The sequence below is a fragment of the Lampris incognitus genome, chromosome 4 (assembly GCF_029633865.1).
Source record: "Lampris incognitus isolate fLamInc1 chromosome 4, fLamInc1.hap2, whole genome shotgun sequence".
NCBI lineage: Eukaryota > Metazoa > Chordata > Actinopteri > Lampriformes > Lampridae > Lampris > Lampris incognitus.
Window position 1 is genome coordinate 16102289 of NC_079214.1, and position 26082 is coordinate 16128370.

The 26082-nt window shown below is 41.3% G+C and overlaps 1 protein-coding gene across 2 annotated transcripts; it reads right to left on the reverse strand.

Moving 5' to 3' along the window:
- Positions 1 to 376: 376 nt before the first annotated feature.
- On the reverse strand, positions 377 to 25822 carry rbm26 (RNA binding motif protein 26). 2 transcript variants are annotated; one of them, XM_056278300.1, is made up of 22 exons: positions 25393 to 25822; positions 25007 to 25125; positions 24603 to 24736; positions 24326 to 24417; positions 23870 to 24156; positions 20952 to 21230; positions 20521 to 20763; positions 18565 to 18705; positions 18289 to 18429; positions 15013 to 15115; positions 14759 to 14918; positions 13403 to 13606; positions 13196 to 13294; positions 13050 to 13118; positions 9953 to 10051; positions 9741 to 9815; positions 8301 to 8468; positions 6212 to 6316; positions 5693 to 5896; positions 5368 to 5454; positions 4496 to 4609; positions 377 to 1875 (listed from the first exon to the last, which is right to left on the reverse strand). In XM_056278300.1, the coding sequence occupies exons 1-22, from the start codon at positions 25449 to 25451 to the stop codon at positions 1786 to 1788; spliced, it is 3072 nt and encodes a 1023-aa protein (XP_056134275.1). In that variant the 5' UTR covers positions 25452 to 25822; the 3' UTR covers positions 377 to 1785. The 2 variants fall into 2 exon arrangements, with proteins under 2 accessions (XP_056134275.1, XP_056134274.1); XM_056278299.1 differs by having other exon boundaries at positions 377 to 1952.
- Positions 25823 to 26082: the final 260 nt, after the last annotated feature.

Consider the following 26082-nt stretch of genomic DNA (forward strand, 5'->3'; position numbering starts at 1 on the left):
TAAGCGTTCATCGATGTTAAAACTCGCCATCATATTTCCTGAGGCAGGTTGTTCTGCAGCTTGGGGAACAGCTACTGATGCACAATTAACATTTTGCTTTTCTTTAGTGCTCCTCTTCATTAGTCACGGAGGGACTGTCTGACATGCAACACTGAGGTAGTTTAAGCCCAGTCCTCCAGGCAGGCAAATATCTATTTCATGAGATTTGTGTAGGCGCATAGCTCAACCTTTATAGAGCAGACCTTTACACATCCCAAGTCTATAATAGCACCTTTCTGCTTCCCGTTCTTCAGAACCAATCATAAATAATCACCCAGAGCAAAAAAAAATGTTAAAAAAAAGTGAATAGTTTAATTCAAACTACAAATGACTCAAGTATATTCTCATTTCTGTTCTGTTTTTTTCACACAGGGTTGAGTATGTAAAAACATGTAGGAAAATGATATTTACAGCAAATACATAATAAAACTTTTAGCGAGTCATAAAAAGTCTTCAGTCTTGACGGCGCTGAGGCCTCGTGGAGTAAGGCGTACTTAAGGTCTTGTTGCCACACTGCTCCTGTGAGCAAAATGAAGAACACAAAGGTTTTAACTCTGCTGCACGCTCCTGCAAGGAGAAACAGATGTCTTCCCCCACGTCTAGCATGCATACTGAAATACTGCATTCTGAGGAGCATGCACTGCTAATGGTGAAACTAAAAACCATCACAAACACTGTATGTAGATATTTATGCGGCGCTCTCTTACCTTGGTAAAGGACGTGATACTGTATAATACCTTCGCTTACCATATCAAAAAATGTGGATGTAACAGGGATTTTTTTTGTCAGGAATTTCGCTCTTTTGTGAAAAATTAAGTTATTTTTTTTTTTGAAATGGTCTTTTTCAGCTGTTTTTTCCCACAATTATTATTCTTTTGCTATTGCTGCAATATTTTTAATATACATTTTGTTGCAGCTATCATTTTTTCCCCAGACCATTTCAAATCTTTATTTTTTCTTTTTTTTTCTTTTTTTTTTTACACAAGTCCAAAGTAAAGCCAAAAAAATTAAGAAGCAAAGCCATCATACCAATCATTAAAACCCATACATAAAATATTTACACATGAGCAACTATCCAGTGGTCTAATACTATTCAGCAAACTCTATGGTCTTTCCTTCAGTATTGTTACACAGATTTGTAATGTTTTCTGACAACTCAAACCAAGAATTAAACATAACACGTCTGCATCATAATCTGATCTACTGTCATATTCACAGTCCGAAGACATGTAGGTCAGGTGAATTGGCCGTACTAAATTGTCCCTAGGTGTGAATGTGTCGGCCCTGTGATGGCCTGGCGGCCTGTCCAGGGTGTCTCCCCGCCTGCTGCCCAATGACTGCTGGGATAGGCTCCAGCATCCCCGCGACCCTGAGTAAGGATAAGCGGTTTGGATACTGAATGAATGAATGTCACATTTCGAACCAGTCCATGTTTTATGAACCAAAATAGCAAAAATGTATCAAACCATCTCTACAGTTTAAGAGCATTAAGAAAAGAAACAGTATTGTTGAAAGGGGTATACACATTAAACTGAATCAAAACTACACATGGTACTTTTGCCAGTACATATTTCAGGGAAAAAAAGAAGACTAGCCAAAGTGAAATGTGCCTAGCTATTTTAAAATCAGGCATTGAAAAGTCGCAAATTTGTCACATTGGGCTACACAAATAAAATTGACTTGACTTGTAGCGTCAGCTGCACGTCATCTATGCCAATGTAACCCAAGAGACTGTTCTGCTGATCTTCATCTGCGCCAGGGCCGAGGCTCGTTGTCATCTTCCTCCTCGTCATCATCTTGGAGCAACGCATCATCACTCAGCGACTCTTCCTGGAACTGGTTTGAGAATAAAGCCTGAGGTAAATTCTCTCCATGGTTTCAAGTGAACAAATGGCACTAGAAATATTGAGACGCTGCTTTTTGTAGCATTTTCACACACACACACACACACACACACACACACACACACACACACACACACACACACACACACACATAAATATATATATACACACACACACACACACACACACACACACACACACACACACACACTCATTTTAACTTGTGTGTCTAAAAACTGTAGAGTCTTTTGATGAATAAGTGGTTTGAGTGGATGTTAAAAGGGATTTGCTGGAAAGATTCTCCTGAAGCAATGTTATACTGAAATTGCCAGGATATTACAGCGTTCGTGGTTGGGTGAGATAACAGCGGTGAAATACTCAATGGACATTAGTAAACAACTCCCCAGTGCTGTGCAGTAGGGACGATGGCAAAATAAGCCAGTCAATAACCGATGGTACAAATGTGTTGTAAAATGGTAAATGTAGGCAGACACCCCTGCCTGATGCCCCGGAAGGGCCATGTGCAAATTGTCCCTGCAGTGAAGGAACAAGAGTCACCCTGTTGCTGACTTGGTTACCAAACAAAAAAATATTCAAATAATCATTGATGAACATTTTTGTTGTATAGTAAAAAAAAATTCCAGGTGAAGAGCAGGATTTTATACAAGTTTGGGGGGATGCTCAGCAGGGATAACCATATCCACACTGCTACTACCCAGCTCATCATGTTCAGAGATTCAAACCAATTAAAAGTTACAATCCTGACGTTTCAAAGGCAAGCAAATGTCCTTTTTGATAGTTTCTAATGATGGTGTATAGCTAATCCATAAATATCCAAATCAGGAAAGCTTTTGTAGTGGTTGTTTTAATGGTTACTGTTAGGTATTAGGACTTTGTCAGGACAAACAAGTTGCACAACATTTTAGGGGTTAAAGTGTATTCGCTACATGTAGGAGAAGGCAGAGAAGTGGTACAAGAAATCAACATTTCTTTCTAATTGAATACACATTAAATTCCTCAACAAGTACTCGTGTACCCCACCCCCCCACCTCCATCCCCTGCAGCCTGCATGAACCTGTCATGACATCTACCCCACAGCGCCGGCAGATGTCACGACAGGCTTTTAAACTTCAGTGCTGAACAGAGACTGTAGGCTAATTGGCCAGATTCAGAGTCCCCAATAGCTTATAATGTTGAATACATTCGCCCATGAATAAAAAAAAGAAAAGAAATGAAAATTACACCCAGAACAAAATCTGATTCCAATTTAACTGCGTCATGTAAAAGGAGCGCCATGACACTTTGTTTTGACCGATGTCGTACCTCTTCACAGATGGCTGTAACGTAAAAGGGATTTCTTTTAAAGACACAAAAAAAATATGCAAAATCTATTAATCCATAAATAAAACGTATACTCAGACGACAAAGATGAAGCGAAGCTGAACATTTTTCACGAACAGTGTTATGAACAAGTAGCCTACACGCAAAAATCTCTCTCTTACTCCTCCTGTGATTAAGGCTACGTTTCTAGCAAACAGAAGAAAAACATGAATGCCAAGTAGGCAGACATGAAACAAAAAAAATACTTGGCTGAAAAAAAAAGAAACCTAATTGAGTAGATCAATTTAAAAAAATGGAATGAACGCAACCTGATGAAAAATAGCCACAGTCTGGGGAAAATTAAAAACTTTCTCTTCTTTTCCCTAACAAGCTCTACCATAGAATAAAAATGATAAAACACAAACACAAGTCTTTGAAAGGTGGCGTGTGGAACGCTCGCAGCCATGACATTTCTGTTAGCAAAATGTCAGTGGAGTGAACCGCTAGTTACTTCGGCTGTGCGGTTTGTGTGAAGTCGTCCGCTCCGTGTCAGCGCCATGTATGGCGAGCCAACACAGCTCTGCAGCCATGGATGACTGCGTAGGTTTACTTCAATATAGTACCCAATACAGAGCCTAGTACCCTTCTACATTTTTGGAAAAATCGTGCTTTTATTTTTTTCAGATTTTTGATAAGACAAATTTTGTAAATGTTACCGGTTTGTTGGACTCTTTTATTCGGAAACATATTTGCACCACTAGTGTAAAGTTTGGAGAATAAAAATGTTTTGGTCACTAGTAAGCAGGTTTAAGACAGAACAAAGACCTTTACTAACATACTACAACATTGTTGTGCATTATGTTTGCTTAGTGATGGCAACGGTGCTGACACAACAGCTCTGGCATCCACTTCATTTCATTCAATTTCATGTCATTCAAGTGGATCTCTGGGATTTGGAGTGCTCAGCATCTGTAGGTGTGTGTAGGTGCAACCGCACACCTGCTCATCTTGATTTGTTTATCTTGACAAAAGCCCTCTGAGGATGAAACGTCAATTTCATGAATTTGTACTTTTGGGAGCATCCACATAAATTGTGCGGACTTCATTTTCCTTTTCTTGGGTGCTTAAACACTACAACAATTTCCATGTATCACCATAGATAGCCACTCAAAAAAAAAAAACAAAAAAAACTGTGATCTTTGGGAACGTAACTTCACCAATAAGCCCATGTGCTCTGTGTAAAGACAACTTTCCCATTGCATGCAAAGTTAGAACCCCCGCCCCCCACTGACCTCATCATCCTCTGGCTCTGCTTCATCTGCGTCTGCTGTCCTTAGGGTCATAACAGGCTTATGCCAAGCCAGATGAAGACTGTGGTTGTTCAACCTCACACCATGTACTGCTGCCTGGAAGGATAAATAACACACCGAATAGAGTGGGAAATATGCAGCAAAAACAAACGTGATTAAAACATGAAAGAAATTATAGTATTGAAGTGTGTGTGTGTGTGTGTGTGTGTGTGTGTGAAACAAGTGCCGTCAAGACAAATGTGCACACTTAAGAACATGTGGGGTGGGATTCTGTAATAAGATGCATAATATACACATTTAGTCCCTTAAAAAGTAAAAAAAACTTTGTTTAATTTTGACAATTTTCTCCCCTTCTCATTCTGATTTGGCATGTCCAATTTCCTGTTTTTCAACAGCCCTACCATCGCTTGATCTCTACCACAGGTGGGGAGGGCGTTGACTTCCCATGCATTCTCCAATACAAGCGAGTACGAATACACACATATGAGTGGAACTAGCCAACAGCCATCTTCTTCTCACCTGTCGGCTGTGGGTTTCTCCAGGAGGAACGTGACGTGTGAGAAGGCTCTCACCTCCCAAAGCTGAACAGACACCCCCACCACCTGAAGTATTCAGTTCAGTGGGACACATCCTACTGATTCCCTGACTAGGAACACAGCTAACTGTGGTCCTGTGATGTCCAGCTGAACCGGAGGCAACACTAGGATTCATATCATGTACCTCAGGTTTGGAATGGAAGCTGATTAGTCCACTGCAACACCTGAGTCCCCGATGTTTGAATCCCATGGGGTTCTGAATTTTGTATTTCTGTACATACATTTTATATGTGCGTCTGTACTTGTGATGTAATATACCTGCTCTGCCTCAGCTCTGGTCCTGTAAGTGATGGTTGCACATAAGGTGTGTTCATCAATCTGGCAGTCTTCGATCTCACCAAATTGCTTAAGAACAAGGAAGGATAAACATTTTGACCGACACATTTAAATAAACCAGTTTTGCTCAGGTACAAATCCACTTCAAGACATCATTGCAATTATGTCCCTCTCAGTAATGGTTCAGGGTCTAAACTTTTGTCAAACATGCAAAACCCAAGTAATATTTTTCCACTGCATGGGCTATACAGGTGTATGTTTGTTTGTCAACTGATGTGTGACCAGAGATAGTCTCAAGGTGACTTACAGCAAAGTGTGGCAGCAGCTCGACCCGGTCTGCATCTGTAAACCCACTAATTTCCAAAGCTCGTGGTCGATGGTCCACCACAGCATGCAGTGGCACACCTCTTCCTCGCCCTCTAGCACCCCTTCCACGTGCTCTGAGGGATCCTCTGCCCCGGGCATGAACCCCCCGACCTCTTCCTGGTGTTAGGAGACCCCATTTAGCAGCCTGAGCAAGAGAGGAAATGAAGGGAGGGAGCCGACTTACACAGAACATATTGTCTCGCTGAAAACAGTCACCATAAAATTCAACAAGGTCACAAAACATGTTTCACTTTCAAAATGATGTTGAAAATGCAAGCATCCAATAGTAACAAAAGATTTTGATTAATATAACATAGTTCTCGATAACAAGAGTATGAGCACCCCCATGTGGCTGCACTTGTGAGTGGCTGTACGAGTGGCGTGCATGGGCTTTTTTTTTTTTTACGGGGGTAAAATTTAAAATCAGCAATCTGATCACTGTAAGAGATCTTGTACATACCTCAATTTGCAGCTGGGTGTATTTAATCTTCAGTTTAGCAGTGTCCTCTCCTGCCTGAGTCTTCTTGTAGAGGTCCAGCTCAGTATCCAGCAGCTCCTTCTGAGCCTGAACGCATATCATACAGAAGAATCGTGCAAAACAAAATCACAACGACATCATCAGGACGCTTTTCCAATGCCTGAAAAGAATCAGCATATTTTTGCAATTTATGCAAACCAACTTAATATGAAATTATGACGTGCTTTAATTCTCCGTCTCAAAATAAACAAAAAAGAAACTATAGGTTTTAACCAAGGTATCAAAACTTACCAATTATTATTAGAGACCTGATTATTTTTTACTATTCTGAGGCTGAAAAATGTGTGCCCAAGTTTGTTTGAGCTTTATTTACACCCCAAACCCCCGCAACATGTCTATCAACAGAACATGTTGAATACAAAACTAGTATGAAACACATCTTGTGCCAAATACACAAAATATTTCATTCTTGATCACACCTTGGACTTAGCTTCTCACAGAGAGGCCTAAAGCAAATTAGGTCCACCTACCGACTTAAAACAGCCCTAGACCAACTGACCTAACGTCCCAGGACATATGGCACTCGGGAAAGCTCAACTCACAAAAGCAATATCATAGTAAGACTCCTCTAATGGGGCCAAAACATGCTATTATACACAAGTGAGAGGGAAAAAAAATACTACCAAGGGTAAAATTGAATTATGATGAGGTGATACTGATCAGACCAATGACTAATGGTTATGAAAGTTAACTAATCTTGTGAGTCAATCAACCGCAATTAATCTGAAAATCAACCATGTCACCCACACAACTAAGCAAGTCTTTTTCCATGACTCTTAAGCTTTCACTGTCATTCTTCACCCACTATTAAAACAGTTTTGACTTCAGAGTAGGAACCAATCTTGAAGGATCCATCTGTCTTGACAGAATAATACAATAGCATATTTAGGTTCAAGAGGTCTTTCAGACAATAGCACAGTGAGTATGTTAGATGTATGTCTACAATATTTTTTCAGGCAACGGTGTATACAACTAAATGAATATGCTCAATATTAAGTCCAAGCAGCGATCCTCAACCATTTCCGATAGGGTAAAAAGGCAAAGCAAGAGTAAGATGAACAAAAAGCTAGATCTGTGGACAAAAATACTGGTTTCTCCTACCAAATATTAAGCCATCTGGAGGCCTTCTGTCCTGAGTTTTTTTTAGTTTGAATATGTTGTTACCTGCCAGGGTAAGATGGAAAGCAACAAAAGGGGACAAACACTGCATATGTTTGCTTGCAAAGTGAGGAAACTACAAAACAAACTTGAGTGAAATGTGATCCATGCCTACAAAATGTCAGGTGAGAAGAAATGGAACTATGGGCAAAAATGAACAGATAACCCAAACAAGAGGACAACTTACGCCAGCAACCATACCAACATGTACCCTGGTTCTGCTGCATAACAGAAGCTGAGCAGGTGTGGGCTAGGCTAGTACTCGGATGGGAGACCTCCCGGGAAACCTGAGTTGCTGCTGGAAGTGGTGTTGATGGGCCAGTAGGGGGCAGTCTTCCCTCTGGTCCTAATTAAACAACAACAAAAATCCCAATGCCCCAGTGCAGTGACACTGTGCTGTAGGCGATGCTGTCCTTCAGACGAGACGTTAAAACTGAGGTCCTGACTCACTATGGTCATTAAAGATCCCATGGCACTTATCGCAAAGAGTAGGGGGTCCCCCGGTGTTCTGGCAACATTCCCAACCTGGCTCTCTCCATCTGGCCACCTAATCATCCCCCCGTGTAATGCTCTCATTGATTCCCTCTCCACCTCAAACCGATGTGTGGTGAGGGTTCTGGTGCAAAATGGCTGCTGTGCATCACTAAGGTGGATGCTACTCATTGGTGGTGGTTGAAGTGAGTTATCCCCTTCAATGTGAAGCACTTTGGGTGTCTAGATGAAACGCTATATAAATGTAATCCATTATTATTCATCCATTAACTTATGTCAAACAGTACCTGGTTGGCAGGCTTTACGTCTGACTTGTGTAGTATTACAGAACAGATTTTGTGTGCAGCAGAGAGTGTACTACCTGGGCTTTGCTCTTGGCTGTACGTGGTGGGTTGTTGCTACTTGAGATTCCCATGATCTCCTCCTGCAGTTTAGTGATGCTCTTGGTCAGAGCGTTCCAGGTCTCCATTGTCTTTGACTTCTCTTCTGGCGTCATTGCTTTCTTCTTCTCCAGCTTGGAGATCAGCAGCTGAGGAGGATGAAAACAAAAATTTGTGTTTTAAGTCAGAATATTCATGCCCCCCGCACCATCACCTCTTCCTGATGCATTTTTATACTGATATTAAACTTTCAAATTTACTTAAAATATAAAAATTAATACTTTAGAGAAAAAAAATAGGCCTAATATTGAGTAAGCGCAAGTCAGGACAGTTAGTTGAAGCTGGGGACAAGAAATATGAATAGATACAGACTAGCTGCTTATAGTTCAGCAGAGATAGTCAGTATCAGCCTAAGGCCTGATCTTGTATGTTCTGGTTTAATACAGAGCAGGTGAAGCCAAGGTACACTGACCTAGAAGCCAGGGCTGAGTTTGTAGCTGATGAATTTGCATTCATAGATTACATAGGATTACCAAGGCAACTTCTCCAGAAGCTCTGGTTAAAAAAAAAGAAAGATGCCTGTCAAGTGCCCAAAAAACAGGAATTGACCCCATGTCTAAGAAAGGAGTTATAACTGGTATATTTGCATAACCAGAACAGCAAAGGTTGATGAGGCAGGTAGTCATACACCTTAAGTTTTGGCATCTCCTGTATCTTCGTGGTACAGTTTGGTTTCTACAATACTCAGCAGGAAATTCTATGCCAGAACAGTTAGTGTTCCCAATAGGTTACTTTCGTTTAAAGCAAAATAAGACATTTTAATGTTTTAATTCTGCAAACTGGCTATAATCCACTGGTGCTCAACCCAACGAGCACAATGTGCTTTAACATCATATACTGTGTAATGGTAATAGTTAACTATAGGTTGAAACAGAGCAGACCTAAAACTTGGAACTTAAAAGTGGTTCAACTTTAACAGTCTTTTCAAATATTCTTGTCAGGTCACTGAGAAAGGCGGCTAACTACTGGTAGACATAGCAAAGACTGAATACTGAACATTACATGACTGAGATTCCCAACACAGCCCCGAAATAGGGCTTATGGATCTCACTAATCACCAATTTTCCCATTTCCATATTTTATGAGTACAACTATCAAAGGATACTCATTGTCTGTTCTGAAACCATTTAGTTCTGATGCAAAAGCATCAGGAATTGTTCCATTTTGAATGGATCCCTTGGATTTGGAGAGTTCAAATACTGTTATAATTACCTCATATCACCATAGGCAACAAGTTAAAAACAACATCTTCAGAATTGTAAGTTTAAAATCCAGATTGCAATCAGAAGTACTGAAATATCACAACAAAAGTGCACTTCTGATAATATCTTGGTTACCACAAGACATCGAGACAATCTCACCTTCTGTGTTTCAATGTGCTTCTCCAGGATTTCCTGCTTCTTCTTCCTTACATCTTGCTGCAGTCGTAAAGCTTCCTGTAAAGACAGTAATGCAACACGATCAGGCACTCTCTTCATCCTCCAGCACCTTTCTCCTTCTGCAAACTTCCACCACAAAACATTATCTTCTTACATTCAAGTCCTTTGCTTCCCTCTTCTCTAACCTCTCTCACCTGTTTCTTCTTCAGGGCTTCCTCGGTGGTCTTCTGAACTGCCTTCAAGGCAGCAGGATTGTATACAGTCTTGGTCAACCCTGTGGAGGTTGTAAATACCTAAACAGACGAATAAATAGAATTCAGCAAAAAGTGTTGAATATTTTTTATCTCTCTTAGCACCTTAATACAAACTGCCAGAAGAATTGGCTGAGTAAAGGAAAACAGACAAGCAGGCAGAGGGAGGGATTAGTTAATCTTTATAACAAGCAGCGCTTGCACTTCTTAGTTCCTCCTCAAACTGCTTACACACAATTCTCAAATGACTCTCTATTTGAATCTATTTTACTATGCCAATGTTATAATCAGGATACGATGTCAAAGCAGTAACAAATCCTTATTCATCAACCGCTCGTAATACTCATAATCTCCAATTGTGGGCAACCAACTTGCAAAATGCAAACATAAACCATATTTTTGGAAAGCAGTAAACAAAAGTGTAACAATTAATACAAGTCAATTAAACAAATCTCACAAATTAAAATGAATAATATTGTTTCCAGCTCAACATTATCACTGTATGTTCATTAATCATTAAAAGCAAACTATTATAGTCAACAAATCAATATGCTGACATGAGTTGCAGCACAATGAGCGACAGCAAGCTTAGAATCAATGCAAAACTAGAAGAGATCTCTGCCAGGCATAGAGCTCCCCTTCTCCAGCGCTCGGACTTAGGCAAAAAACCAGCTGAGGAGTTAGCGCTCAATTGCAGTACAAAACAGGTTTTTCAAAGGTTGTGAGTCACCGCAACCACAAGAGATCCACAAGAGATAGTCATAACTGTGCACAAAACTTATTAGGCTGACAGGCCCGGTAGTATGCGAGATTAACAGCAAACAGAAACATGCACACAGGGGCAGAAATATAAAAGGCTTTTGTGTAGTGCCCAAGTCGATTGAATGGGACATATGGAAAAAAGTTTTTAATTTGGAGCCCTCAAACTAAAAAACAATCTACCTTACAAAAACATTTTGCCTGTCAGTCTGTGGATGTGCAGCCTCCTAGGTGGACCCTCGCATAAATGTGACCAAGTCTAATATGAACTTGGCACTTTCCAAAAAGAAAAGGCTTGGTATGGGACCATGTTACTCACATCTACAGTTGACTTAGATTGGGCAGCGACATTCGTGTCTAGATGGTAACCCTTGATTTGTGAAACTCTCGTGGGACTTTTAACCTTACCTTAACCTCAACTTAACCTTAACCTAATGCTTACGTTGCACATGTGCAAGAGTTTCGCAAATCAAGGGTTACCATCTAGAAACGAGCGGCAGCGACAGAGAGCAGCGTTGGTCGAGCAAGCTAGAGAGTGAATGAAAAGAGGGAGCAGAGATAGCGAGAACAAACGTTTTTCAAAGGTTTTGAATCACCGCAACCTTGAGAGGTCCTTGATCATACAGTCATAACTGTGCACAAAAAATATTAGACTGACAGGTCCAGTAGTAAGCGAGATTAACTGCGGACAGATAGACACACAAACATTTTACCGCCTGGAGGAGATAATTACACTGCCAAAACCTCCAAATGAAAATAACCCAGCTTAGTTACATCTGAAAGCAATTTGCATAATTTCTCTCTCTCTTACACACACACACACACACACACACACACACACACACACACACACACACACACACACACACACACACACACACACACACACACACACACACACACACACACACACACACGGGGCTCCTAGTGAGTTTCAGTTTCTCAAAACGGAAAAAGAGACAAACTTTTTTTTGTTAGAGGAAGGGGTTTCCAAAGGCATGGTGTTGGTGCAAGAGGAGGACGGCACAAAAAAATGTTAAGATGCAACAGAAGGCAGAGAAGTACAAATATGGGTGATGGGTCACACCATTTAAATCAACCATGACCTAAATGACAGAGGCTGATAAAAATGTGCAGCCTGATCTGAGCTGATGCACAGTGGTATCTATCAGGGATGAAGACAGACAGGATCTCAGGAATGATTCTTCTTTTCAGGACAAACTCAGAGAAATGACGAGATGTCAGGATATAGAAAATATATTGAATTTTTCAACTAATTCCTCTTGATTTCATTTATTGGTGGCACAAAAGCAGTTTTCATATTTAAACGGGACATAAAAATATGCAACAGTGATGAAAGCAAACAATGCCATTAGACAGAAATTTCTGATGAGTATTTTCTTTTACATTTCAATCTGGACCACATGCTCATACAATAATCACATTTATTTTACTGTTTATGCATTAGTGTTTCTCCCCCCCCCCCCTTTTTTTCCTCCCCAATTGCATTTGGCCAATTACCCCACTCTTCCGAGCCACCCCGGTCACTGTTCCACTCCCTCTGCCGATCCGGGGAGAGCTGTAGACTACCACATGCCTCCTCCGATAGATGTGGAGTCGCCAGTCACTTCTTTTCACCTGACAGTGAGGAGTTTCGCCGGTGGGATGTAGCGCGTGGGATGATCACGCTATTCATCGCAGTTCCCCCTCCCCCCTGAATAGGCGCCCCGACCGACCAGAGGAGGCGCTAGTGCAGCGACCAGGACACACCCACATCTGGCTTCCCACCTGCAGACACGGCCAATTGTGTCTGTGGGGACGCCCGACCAAGCCGGAGGTAACACAGGGATTTGAACTGGTGATCCCCGTGTTGGTAGGCAACAGAGTAGACCACTACGCTACCCGGACACTCCTATGCATTAGTATTTCATTAAATAATTCATCATTCTACTTCATAAACCTGCAAACAACTAGTTTTGTTCAATGTTTGGTGTCTTTGCTCGGCGACACTACATAATAGGCCTGTAAATAATCACAGCAGCTTGGGAATAAAACTTTGTAGAATGAAAGAGCCAGTGGAACACAGAAGTAACTGTCATATGATGCACATACCTTGCAAATCGCACGTTTTTGTGTAAGGAATGATAATGTAAACAAAGAAACTGATGTGGGCTTTGAATGAACAGGTTTAAGAATGCAAAAAAAATGTTCTAGAAATGGCACAAAAGCCCCCAATACACACATGAACAAAGAAGGCTTCCAAGTGTATGGATATTCCTACCTTCTTAACAGAAAGTGTTGGTTTGGCAGAGAATCCCAGACGATCCTTCACCGATGTCTTGGTAGCATTCTGAACAGAAATAGAAGATCATGATCACCTGCAAATTTTGTCCATGACAAAGAAATAGATACACACAAATTACACACCTGAGACGCAATGCTGGAATCTTGGGTGGGCTCAGAGTTTGCTGTAATCAGGGGTCCAAGCCGATCTTTGACAGACTGTTTCAAGGTGGTGGCTGGGGGCTGCCAAATAAGAGAAATAATTTAGTTTCAACAATATGAGCTACTGACTTGAGCTACAGCCTTCTATCTTTGGTGCCACTAAGCAATGACTTAAATAGAGAGGCTTACCACTCCTGGCTGTGACTGTGGCTGTTGTTGTGATGGAGTCTGACCCTGCCCCTGTCCTTGACCCTCTCCTCCATCCTCACGATACCAGTGTACCCTAATGAATCGGTTGTTGAGTACAGCCTCTGTGCTCTGCATAGCTCGCTTGGCTTCATCAGGGGAAGCAAACTGGATGAGAGCCCCCTCTGGGTCATTTCGATAGGCTACCTGTTAGAGGAAGCAAGGAAACAGATGGTTTTGTGAGCCATTACTATGGAATACGTGTCAGCCTTATGAGTAAGGTTTTGAACAACTCATAATGTTTTGCTGCTGTTGCAGAATAATAACATGTTTTTGGCACACTGCGGACAAATCTGCATTTGGAGAGGTGGCTTAGTCAAATACAATCTCTTCATTTGAAAGATTACACAAGACCTACACAGTGGCTCACAGGCAAAATCTAGCATCTGCAGCATCTAGACTTGGACCCAAAGATTTTCCTATTATGTCTTGATGCATGCTCAATAACCCCGGTTAAAATAAACAAACAAACAAACAAATAAATAAATAAATAAATGAATAAATAAAGGTTGAATCAGTTCATCTGGATACAGCGTTTATTGACAGATACGTTTCATTACTCAACTAAGTGACATCTTCAGTCTAAGAGTCGGTGAGTCTGTGACCCTAGTTTTTGCGGTGTGTGTCCCACACCGTCGGCGCTAGTCAGACCCCTGTCAGCAGGTTTTCGGGAATCGGCCAAATTGCTGTAATAATCGTTCCCTCTTAACATATGTTAAGAGGAAAAGATCAGCGGGGGGGGGGGGGCTAAGAGTACATCTGTCGCCATCTTACAATGCTGTGATTGTTGCAACTATTCCCCAATCCTCTGTAATTAGTACACATGGCCATCGAAACTCTAGTTAATGGTCACACCCATATTTGCACATGAAACTTGTCATTGGTTTCGGTCGTTATACATCTGTCACCATCTTACAATGCTGTGATTGCAACATCCCCTAGTCCTGTGAATAGTACACATGGCCTTTGAACTCTAATTAGTGGTCACACCCATATATGCATATGAAATTGGTCAATGGTTTCGGTCGTTAGGCGACTGTATTGTACTGTATTGTTTATAAGGGGAGGGGACGCCTGCAGTCAGTTTAGACTGAAGATGTCACTTAGTTGAGTGATGAAACGCATCTGTCAATAAACGTTTTATCAGGATGAACTGATTCAACCTTCTTTATTTTCCTATTATGTTTAACAATAACTACCCCAGCTCAGATTTCGGAAAACTTATGAACATCCAATATACCAAAGTTATATATCCAAAGCTACCCGCTGTTAGCTTATATTACTGATAGAGAGTCTGACCTGCAGGTTGACAATGGTGCCAAACTTGCTGAAATGTTCATTGAGCTTGCTGATGTTGTTGAGCTCATGCGGGATCTGCCGGACTAGTAGCTTGGTGTTAGGGGAATTGAAAGGGACTCTCTTATGGTAACCCTGATGGTTGGGCTTGCAATAGTTGGGTCTGAGGAGATAAGATAAATCATTAAAATTGTACCCTTTGTTAAAATAGAAACAACTGACAGCCTTTCATATTTTTACTGTGGAAGCCATCTTACTTGTCAAACCAAGGTTTCTTGGGGGGAATGCTGCTATCATGAGGCCCGACAGGTCTTTTCCTGGAGTCAGACTCCATCACAACCCTGTTATTTGACATCTTATCTGAGAAGACAAAACAACGATTCAATGGATCAGTTTATACTGACTACAACAGTACCAACATTACAGCGATAGACTGGTTAACAAGAGAACAAAACATATAAGGATGTTCAAAAACACTAACAGCATTTAGCAAGAGACCACATTATGTAATGCACCCCTGGTTTCTTGTATTTGCTATCTATTTAAACAAAGCACACTGGTGTAAGTTTGTCTACTTTGCCTTCTTGTCAATTGTAAAGGAAATGAAATCAGGAATACTTTCCCCCTGTGTTTTATTAATCACTAATTGCAGTCAGCTAGTGCTTCAATTAAGTGTTTCATCTTTAAATCCATTACAGCTGTCTACCTTCCCTATCAGCACTTACTGTGTGCCTATTTGAAGGAGAGATGCTTTCTTTTGACGCTCTTCTACAGGTTTCTCCCATTTTTACATGCAAAGCACTTCATCAACCTAGCTTCTAATTCACTCACTCACAAATCTGCATTTAGTCGCTCACAAGCCATCGTTTAGCTGTACCATTTCTGTTGATTTGGGGGAGGTCACGACCCCTCCGAAAAAAAATGTTCGAGGACATCTTAAATATATGCTCTCTTAAATATATACTCTCACTTAGCCTCATCCCCGTGTCTTATCACTCACCCTGGCAGTCTCATTTAATGTGGGATTTCACAGAAATGCCATCAACAGAAGTGCAAATAAGACCTGTTTTTAAGCGTTTTTGATGATCTGCTCTTTCCTGGGTTTTTGGTTAGTTAAAAACATGATTCAGACAAGCTAACTTTAGCTCCATCGAAGTAATGCAAATGCATCTATTTTACTATGCCAATGTTACAATCAGGATATGATGTAAATAGTATATACTGACAGCTACTCAACTGAAAATATGCAATCAATACTAGGCCTACTTCCAACTGCAAACTTAAGACAAGAATCCAGTAGCGTTCTGTTCACAACAAAGTCACACAGTGTTTGGGATCTTTTTAGTTGTGTGCGTGTATGAACATGAATGAGATAACATTCTTTGCACTGGAAAGCTCTCGACATCTTCAGCTCTCTAATAACAGAACACACAATTAAAAAAAAAGAAAAAAGAAAAAAAAAGTTCTGCTTCACATGACACTATGAGGCTGTTTACATCTGGCATTAACATGCGTCTTGGGTGATCTGACCACAAGTGGACAGCTCTAAGTACGTCAGTTCACACTTGACATCTCAAACCCTCCCCGTGGCATGTGTCTCAATCCCATAAATAAACACGTAAACACACACAGAACCGCGAGGAGTCAGAGCAACGGGCATCTAATAAAATGAGACATCCTTGCTCACTTGAGCCTCATTTTAATGTGCCGTCTATTAGTATGACTTATTACACATCTGTAAGTTATTTATTTCTGATTTTTCCCTTTTCTCCCAATTTAGTGGCCAATCGATCCCTATTTTAGTTCAAACACCCACCCTTGTACTGCATGCATTCACCAACTGCATCTCTCCGGCCGGCAGTCTCAAAGGAGACACCTCGCCACTTTCGTGACAAGGCGAATCCAGGCCGAACCACTGCTTTTTCCGACACACACATAGACACATTCATGTGACGAACACAAGCCAACTCCGCCCCCCTCCCGAAGACAGCATTACCAATTATTGCTGCTTCATTGAGTCTGGCCATAGTCAGATCTGACGAGACAGAGGCGCAAGCCCCGGTCCCCAGTGGGCAACTGCATCGACACAAAGCTGATGCTTAGACCGTTACACCACCGCGGAACCTACATTTGTAAGTTATGACTGTGAATCATTCTACCAAATTATGTTATCATACAAAATTTGAAGTGCTCTTAAAGAAATAAATCGTCCCATATCCCAGCTGCACTTCTTTTCTTTTATTTCCATTCCACTTTGTTGTGAAGCACAAGTTTTTAAAAAGTGCTGTGTAAATAAGTGTGATTATGATGATGATGATGATGATGATGATGATGATGATGTAGATCTGGTCTGAAAGCCTTCAGACCCCAGACCTGATATACTGCATTTAAAAAAATAGTCCATTGTAGGTAAATAGTTTCACATCATTACATTATCTAATGAGGAAAATTAACAGTGAATTAGGAGCGTCAGGCTCCGATTATTTGAATTCTTTCATTTTGTGCTCAAAATGCACAGCAAAATTTAAAACTGATTCTTAAAAGTCATTATGTGAAAAATGTAAATGTCTGAAAAGTTTTTAATTTTCAACCTGAACGCTTTCAGACTTGACCTGATCACATCGCTTCAAGGCTCAGATTATTTAATTATTCCACCACACTGCGGCGGATAAATGAATTTGAACTTTAATGTGCAAGCAGATGGGGGCACTTCCACAGTTGTGGGTCTGATGTGTGTCAGAAATTCCAGGTGAGAATAGTCAACTGAAATCCTCAGTCCTTCAATGTGGCCCGAGAAACATGTGCGTTTACACTTCAAATGCAATGTGGACTGGCCGTGTCTGCGGGAGGGAAATCGGATGTGGGTATGTGTCCTGGTCGCTGCAACAGCACCTCCTCTGGTCAGTCGGGGCGCCTGTTCAGGCGGGAGGAGGAACTGGGGGGAATAGTGTGATCCTCCCACATGCTACGTCCCCCTGACGAAACTCCTAATTGTCAGGTGAAAAGAAGTGGCTGGCGACTGACTCCACATGTATCGGAGGAGGCATGTGGTAGTCTGCAGCCCTCCCCAGATCGGCAGAGGGGGTGGAGCAGCGACCGGACAGCTCGGAAAATGGGGTGATTGGCCGGATACAATTGGGGAGAAAAGGGGGGGGGGGATCAAACACAAAAAAAAAAGCAATGTGGACAAATGTGCCCCAGGCCACCCCCGAATGCAGCCTGAGCAATTGGATCTCAAGACACACTGAGGATGCTTTGGGTGCATTCACACCTGGACTTAGAGCTGTCCAATTGTGATTGGATCACCAAAGATGCATGTTAATGCCAGGTGTAAACAGCCTCTATATGTCCTTGTTTTCCTGAAAAGGCTTTCTGTGGAGTTTTTTTTCCTCAGCCGTTTCAAGATGTAGGAATGTGAAGCCCTATGAGACCACAACTGTGATTTAGAGCTTTATGAACAAACTTGTCAAGGGGAAAGGCAAGAAGTCATATTTTATCTAATTCCTTAGTTTAACGTCTGTAATTAATAATACCCCTCTGAGGATGGTCCATCTCTCCCATGGTGAGGCCTATTAGGTTTGGTCTCTGAGCATTGACCCGGTGGCGGTAGATGGGCCGGGAGGTACTGGTAATGCTGGGGGCTTCCGGGTTGTATACATCTGGCTCGTAGGTGTCTGGTGAGCAAAAAGAGATCAACTCTACATTTGGGAATTCAAGGCAGATTCATTTACCCATTGCTTTCTTGAAATGTTTGCTCTCACACAAGGTTCTTAGACAAAAACACATACAACACAAAACTTCAGTCTTACCAGAGGTAAAGAGTGGGCCTGATGCCTGGGGGAGTGAGGAGCGGATCCCAGTGGTGACAATGGTGGGCACAGAGCTGGTGATAGAGTTGGGTGGAGCATCCATGCCTGAGGCTTGCAAAGGCGGAAGAGGTGGAGGGGGACCTGGGGGGAATTGAGAACAGCAAGAGACTGGATTTTAAACATTGAGTAATTCCCCTAAACCAGGGGTCAGCAACCTATGACACGCATGCCCACGGTGGCACGCGAGACCATTAACATGGGCATGTGGAGCGATTCAATAAAATAATTTTTAATATTTTTTTATAAAACATTTTGAACATAAAATATAAACAAATTGTGAACTAAATGAACAATTCGATTTAAAATAATATTGAAATAATTAATTAGTCTCAATACACCATTGTCTTTGAAAGCAAGAGAGTGCACACAATTGATGAAGTCCATCATACCCCCCCTCCCCGATCTGGACGAGCACAGCATTACAGTGGAAGGGAAAACATAGGCTAGCTAGCTAGCTTCTTTTTTGCTCGAGAAAAAATAACATTGGCAGAAGCAAAAAAAAAAAGTAGCTTGTCTAGTATTCATCTCTTTCAGCTATCTTGGACAAACAAATCCTTTCGTGAAAGAAAGGACTGAGCTGTGTGCAATCTGTTGCGAAAACGTTGCGTGTCAAACGTCATTTTGAAACCCGAGAGAAACGTCAAAGATGAGGGCTGATAAAGCTGACTCAATCAAGAGGACAGTGGCCCAGTACAGGAAGCAAAGCAGCGTGTTTACAACCCGAGGTGCTGCCCAAAACCAAGCTACAGAGGGCAGCTGTAAAGTTGCCCAGTGCATTGCTAAACACGGGAAGCCGTTCTTTGATGGAGAGCATCTAGAGGAGGCTTTCCTCAGCAGTTTGGAGGTCATATTTGATTGGTTACCAAACAAAGACACGATCATCACCAGGATCAAAATGCCCATTTCTGTGAGAACTGTAGCGAGACGCATTACAGGCATGGCTGAAAACATAGGGCACCAGCAAACTCTTGCATTGAAAGATCTGTCGTATTCAACTGAGATCTGTCGTATTCAATCTGTCGTATTTGATTTGAAATTGATTTGAATTGATTCAACGCAGCTCTTGATGAGAGTGTGGATGTAAACGATGTTCTACGTCTAGCAGTGGTTACCAGATATTGCGACAAACAATGGTCGCACTAATTCGACAAGATTGAATTAATTTTCTTTTTTGCCATAGTATTTTTCATACATTTGCACTAATAATAAGTGTGTGTGTATGTGTGTGTGTGTGTGTGTGTGTGTAGAGCGCAGATATTTTGACATGCAGAATCTAGATGGGCAGTAAATAAATAAATAAATAAATAAATAGATAGATAGATAGATAGATAGATAGATAGATAGATAGATAGATAGATAGATAGATAGATAGATAGATAGATAGATAGATAGATAGATAGATAGATAGATAGATAGATAGATAGATAGATAGATAGATAGATAGATAGATAGATAGATAAATGCTCATTTTTAAAATGAACTGGCACTCAGGTATGTAATCCTTTTTTTCTTACTTTTTAAAGTGGCATGGGACATCCAAAAGGTTGCCAACCCCTGCCCTAAACAATGAGAATGATCAAGCATGTTTTATCCCTCCGTATAGCACACTATGCCCCATTTTGAAAGGTACATTTGGTTGTTTTCCTAACTACTGTTGTGTATGTATATACGTACACTTTGACAACAATACTGTAATAGTTAAATATTATAAGTAACTAAAATTCCGTTACTTGAATAAGATTAAGACTGTAGCTCACAAAGTCTCAAGTACCTTTACTTCAGTATCTAATAAAACGCTGTATAAACGAACGTTAGTAGCTTGCATGATGCAAAATTATTGTACATCTCGAAACAGGACATTCCAAAGAAAACAATCAAAAATCTCATCTATCCTACCTGCAACAGGTGGGAGGCTAGGTGGCAAGGTGCCCGGTGGGGGCACGGGTGGGCGCAGGTTCACTGGTGGGGGATTCATGAGTGGGGGTGGGGGTGGGAGGCCCGGTGGTGGCTGTGGCTCCACACCCGGGATGGGCGGAGGTTGGAAGGGAAGCATATTGGGCAAGTTAACTTCCTCCACAACAACTGGGTCGCTGCCGTGATCAAAGGGGCACATATCCCCTCGCATGCAGAAACCTTTTTCTAAGGAAAAAAAGACAAAAAAAGCTAGAATGCTAGAACACTGGGTGATAACTACAATTTTCAGAAATATGTCAAAATATTTTCTAGAATGGTGGAAAGAGGTCATTTTTAGATGATGGGAAACACAGTAAGTAAAGCCGTTCTTTACACTGCAAGTGTTTTGGGGGAAAAAAATCCATCCTCCTTACCATCGTAGTCACGGCAACGTTTTCTCTGTTGAGAAGGTGGGGCCCTGCTGAAGGGGCCACGATCCACAGGGTGTTCGGAGGGGAAGTCTGACCAACTCTCGGTGGTGTTGTTGCTATGGTGATGTGTGGGAGCAATGACTGTGATAGTGCTGCTTAGTGTTGGCACAGGGAAATGTGAAGTCGCTGCAGTGGAAACCAAGATTGTAGGTGTGTAGCCCTCACCACCATCAGGCCTGTCTGTCCTGTCGTGTTCATACTTTAACTTCCCGGAATCATGTTCTGTAAAGAGATGAGGACAGCAACGGTTGGTACTACAAGACATAGCTGGCTACTTAAAAATCATGCCAAAATTAGTTGGTTTTTTTTTTTTTGCTCCTCACCAGGGACCAACATTGATTGCTGAAATACTTTAGACACATTTTTGAGAACTAGAGTTCAATCCATTGTCTCTCAGGGTCAACTTATATCATTTGAAGCTCTTAACACATCTTAAGTCCAAAAAAACCTTATTGTGAAATGCTCAATACTTGTTTAGAATTGCTGCAAGAAATTCAACATAGATATGGTATTAATCTTAAATGAGACTGTCCTATTTCAACCTAGGTATTACAACAATTTAACCCCAATGTAAATCTAATTTAATCATATAAGCAACGCTGGCGTTCGTGCAGATATTAAAAGTATTTGCAATAACGATTGAGGAGTGACCACGCAGATAAGCTATAAAACTGGAAGCTCTAGAAAACATCACTTCATCACTCTGGATGCACTGCAGAAGCTCACTAATCTTAAAGGTCAACAAAAACAACCCAGTTTAGATAGACTGCGGCTCCATCTGAGGTTTAAAAAATGCTAAAATCTGGGGAAAATATCGGGATGGGGTTTTGACCTTTGGAAATAACTCAAGTCTACTCTGGACGCCCGAGTCAACAGCGACCATGGAGGGAAGAGGGAGGGTTCATTCTATAAACTAACAATAAAACTACACTACCGTTCAAAAGTTTGGGATCACCCAAACAATTTCGTGTTTTCCATGAAAAGTCACACTTATTCACCACCATATGTTGTGAAATGAATAGAAAATAGAGTCAAGACATTGACAAGGTTAGAAATAATGATTTGTATTTGAAATAAGATTTTTTTTACATCAAACTTTGCTTTCGTCAAAGAATCCTCCATTTGCAGCAATTACAGCATTGCAGACCTTTGGCATTCTAGCTGTTAATTTGTTGAGGTAATCTGGAGAAATTGCACCCCACGCTTCCAGAAGCAGCTCCCACAAGTTGGATTGGTTGGATGGGCACTTCTTTGAGCAGATTGAGTTTCTGGAGCATCACATTTGTGGGGTCAATTAAACGCTCAAAATGGCCAGAAAAAGAGAACTTTCATCTGAAACTCGACAGTCTATTCTTGTTCTTAGAAATGAAGGCTATTCCATGCGAGAAATTGCTAAGAAATTGAAGATTTCCTACACCGGTGTGTACTACTCCCTTCAGAGGACAGCACAAACAGGCTCTAACAGGTACTATTTAATGAAGATGCCAGTTGGGGACCTGTGAGGCGTCTGTTTCTCAAACTAGAGACTCTAATGTACTTATCTTCTTGCTCAGTTGTGCAACGCGGCCTCCCACTTCTTTTTCTACTCTGGTTAGAGCCTGTTTGTGCTGTCCTCTGAAGGGAGTAGTACACACCGGTGTAGGAAATCTTCAATTTCTTAGCAATTTCTCGCATGGAATAGCCTTCATTTCTAAGAACAAGAATAGACTGTCGAGTTTCAGATGAAAGTTCTCTTTTTCTGGCCATTTTGAGCGTTTAATTGACCCCACAAATGTGATGCTCCAGAAACTCAATCTGCTCAAAGAAGTGCCCATCCAACCAATCCAACTTGTGGGAGCTGCTTCTGGAAGCGTGGGGTGCAATTTCTCCAGATTACCTCAACAAATTAACAGCTAGAATGCCAAAGGTCTGCAATGCTGTAATTGCTGCAAATGGAGGATTCTTTGACGAAAGCAAAGTTTGATGTAAAAAAAATCTTATTTCAAATACAAATCATTATTTCTAACCTTGTCAATGTCTTGACTCTATTTTCTATTCATTTCACAACATATGGTGGTGAATAAGTGTGACTTTTCATGGAAAACACAAAATTGTTTGGGTGATCCCAAACTTTTGAACGGTAGTGTACATATAACTATTTATAAAACTATAGGTAATCAAACAAAAACTATGTAAAAAAAAAAACACTACCAAATTAGAACTACTGAAAAATACAAAAATATGTAACTTTGGTTGGTCTCTCGATAAATATTCGTGTTCTCTCTTTTTCTTTCGATATGTCTCTCGCGCAAATACTCCTCTCAATGGAATAATTTGAATATTTTTTATTTATAGTAGAGGTGGAAGAGAGTAGCCAGGGGGTTGTGGCTCGTATCGCATCACATAGCCAAGCCTATGACAATTGATGGTTGCAATAACGCAGCCATAATAACCACAGAAGCAGGACTGAGCTAAAATTCACTGCTTTGCACATACGTCGTATAGACTGCACTCTGACTGGGATATGCCCAAGTACATCAGTATTCAGTGAAAATAAGCTGTTTTAGTGCTGTGTAGACCTTTAATACACAAGCAAAGCAAAACTCAACGCTGTAATAAACTCTGGTAAATACAGACAGGAAATATCATTTAATAAACAAACATTAAACTTAAGTAAAAGTGACAAATATGTCACTGATAATCTACAGAATTACAAAACGTTGTGCAAACCACCATGCGCAAAACCATCATTAGCGCAACATAATACAGTTTGAATCTTAATTACCCTCTTACGCTTTGCTGAATCCTCCCACCAGTTGCTTTGCAAGAGTTAAGCAAATTTAAACCATAATCCATGTTAGAGACATCAGTGTGGTCCTTACCTCTAGTCCGGCTTCTTGACCGGCTTCTGCTGTGTGACCTGCTCCTACTGCGGTCTCGATCCCTGTCTCTATCTCTGTCCCTGTCTCTATCCCGTTCCCTATCCCTGTCTCTTTCCCGGTCTCGCATGCGTTCCTTGCTCCAGCTACGACTACGACTCCGGCTGTAGCTGCGGCTGCGGCCCCTTCTGCGGTTGTAGCGATCACGATAAGAGTCCCTCCTTGGAGGGTTGCGGTCATAATCTCTCTTCCTGGAGCGGTCATCCCTCTTGCCCCGGTCATCTCCACGCCTAAAAATTCAAGCGAGATGATGGAAAAGAAGCTTAACACTTACTCACAGGAGGATGAAGCATGGACAAAGCTTGGGACTTTTGAAGAGCAACAGGCAGTATGGGCACACTTAAGTCTTTTTAACACATGACTAGAGCAAAACATACAACATCAAGCTAATGCACACACCTGCCATCTCTACTGTAGCGAGAGCTTGATTGTGGAGGGCTGTGATTCACTCGTCGGGGAAATTTTTTCTCTCGTTCCTCATCTCGATTTGTCTGAACAAGAAAAAAATATATACAATCGAAAAGAGCTGAATCAAAGAAGATATACTGATACAGATTTGAGATACCCTCCATGCTGCATTTTAGGGACATAGCACCGACAAACCGGGATTATTAACTAAAACTTTGCCTTAAATGTGTTAAATCAAGAATTGATTTTGATATTATAAAAATATTACCTCATCCTTTTTTTGATCATCTTTCTCTTGCTTCACGTAAATATCAGCTTTGACCACAGAAGACTGTTCCAGCAGAGGGAGGTAGCTTTTGTTGTTCACAGCTTCAAACAGCTTATCCACAAATGTCTGAGTCTCTGGAGGATGACAAGACCACCACATAGTATTGTATGCTCTGATGAAGGTCTGACAGACCAAAAGCTTAAATAAAGTTACTATTAATTAGAGTTAAGTGTGCAGAAGTCTTTTCTATCAGCTTGGACTCACTGATGCTTCAAGCACCTTAGCAAAGATACAGCCGGGTCATCCTGCGTACCACACAATGACTACCATGACCCGGATGATATAGAGAGTATCTCGCAGGTTACACACAATGAAATTGTTTATTTAAGCGAATCACAAACTACCTTTCTGAAGAAATACATCCAGCTGGTCAATACACAGAGCTTTGAGTTCCCTTTCACTCTTGTCTTTCTTTACCAAAGCAACGACATACTTAGCGAGGGCAGAGGGGTCGGCGTCACAGCTAGAAAGTAAAGAGAAAGCGCTTCAGGGTTAACTGGCTGTTACGTACATCGACACATTAGCTATGCTGCCCAATCAGAAACGAATCAATCACAAAGGGGAAAAAAATAAATTTGTCATTAACCATGTCAATACGCATAACGCTACACTTCACCACAATATAAACAGATGTTTGGGGCAGGCTAATGGTAGCAATGTTTAACCTGGGCTGATCAGTTAATGTTCAAGCAACATTGGGATAGCTTGGCGAGCTAACTAACATACTTACATGGGCTCGAGGGTTTTAGAAAGCCATGTTTTCAAGGCATCAAGGTTGTCAATTATCATTTTAGACAGCTAGATTTTCCCTCCGCGATGGCCAGTTTTAACGTTAGCTGGTGTAACGTTACTTGTCTTTCTGAACAGGCGGCTAGTCGACATTAGCCGGCGAGCACGACACTTCAGTGGTCTCCGGCCAGGCTGTGGTGCTAAATGCAATGTTGCCCCTAGCTAAATTAAGCTAGCCGCTGCCTCGAAGGCCCAAGCGTGCTCTGCGATTTCAGAGTCTTGCAATTTCATAAATATAAAATACTGAGTGAGAGAGAGTCTGCTTTCTTGACATCTGCCCCCAATCAAATCCGCGAAACTTGCCGGTAGTTGTGATAATTTCCCTTTTTTTTTTTCTTTCGGAGTGCTCTACACTTGCCAAAAAATCTGCTCTCCTGCTAACGTGCCATTGCATCTATTTACTTCCGTTGGTGCTATCGTTTGCGAAGTATCGCGAGAAGACGGGGTTCCGTCGCCTCAGCGCATCTTTAAAGTTGTAAAATTCAACATTCATGAGAAGAGATGGACGGACGGACGGACGCCAAAACACATTTTGGACGTTTTCGTCAAGACTTGCACCAATGTGGCGCTACGATGAGAGGACTTAAAAACAAGAAGATAATTTAGAACTAATTGTGTTTTTGATCAATTT

Bases quoted from the DNA above. Each gene is read 5' to 3' on its own strand.
- rbm26 (XM_056278299.1), bottom strand. From the start codon at position 25,451: ATGATAATTGACAACCTTGATGCCTTGAAAACATGGCTTTCTAAAACC. The intron at 24,418-24,602 runs GTAATATTTTTA...TTTCTTGTTCAG, and splicing joins ATGATCAAAAAAAGGATGAG to ACAAATCGAGATGAGGAACG. The intron at 15,116-18,288 runs GTATTATTAATT...TTGTCTTCTCAG, and splicing joins GATGGACCATCCTCAGAGGG to ATAAGATGTCAAATAACAGG.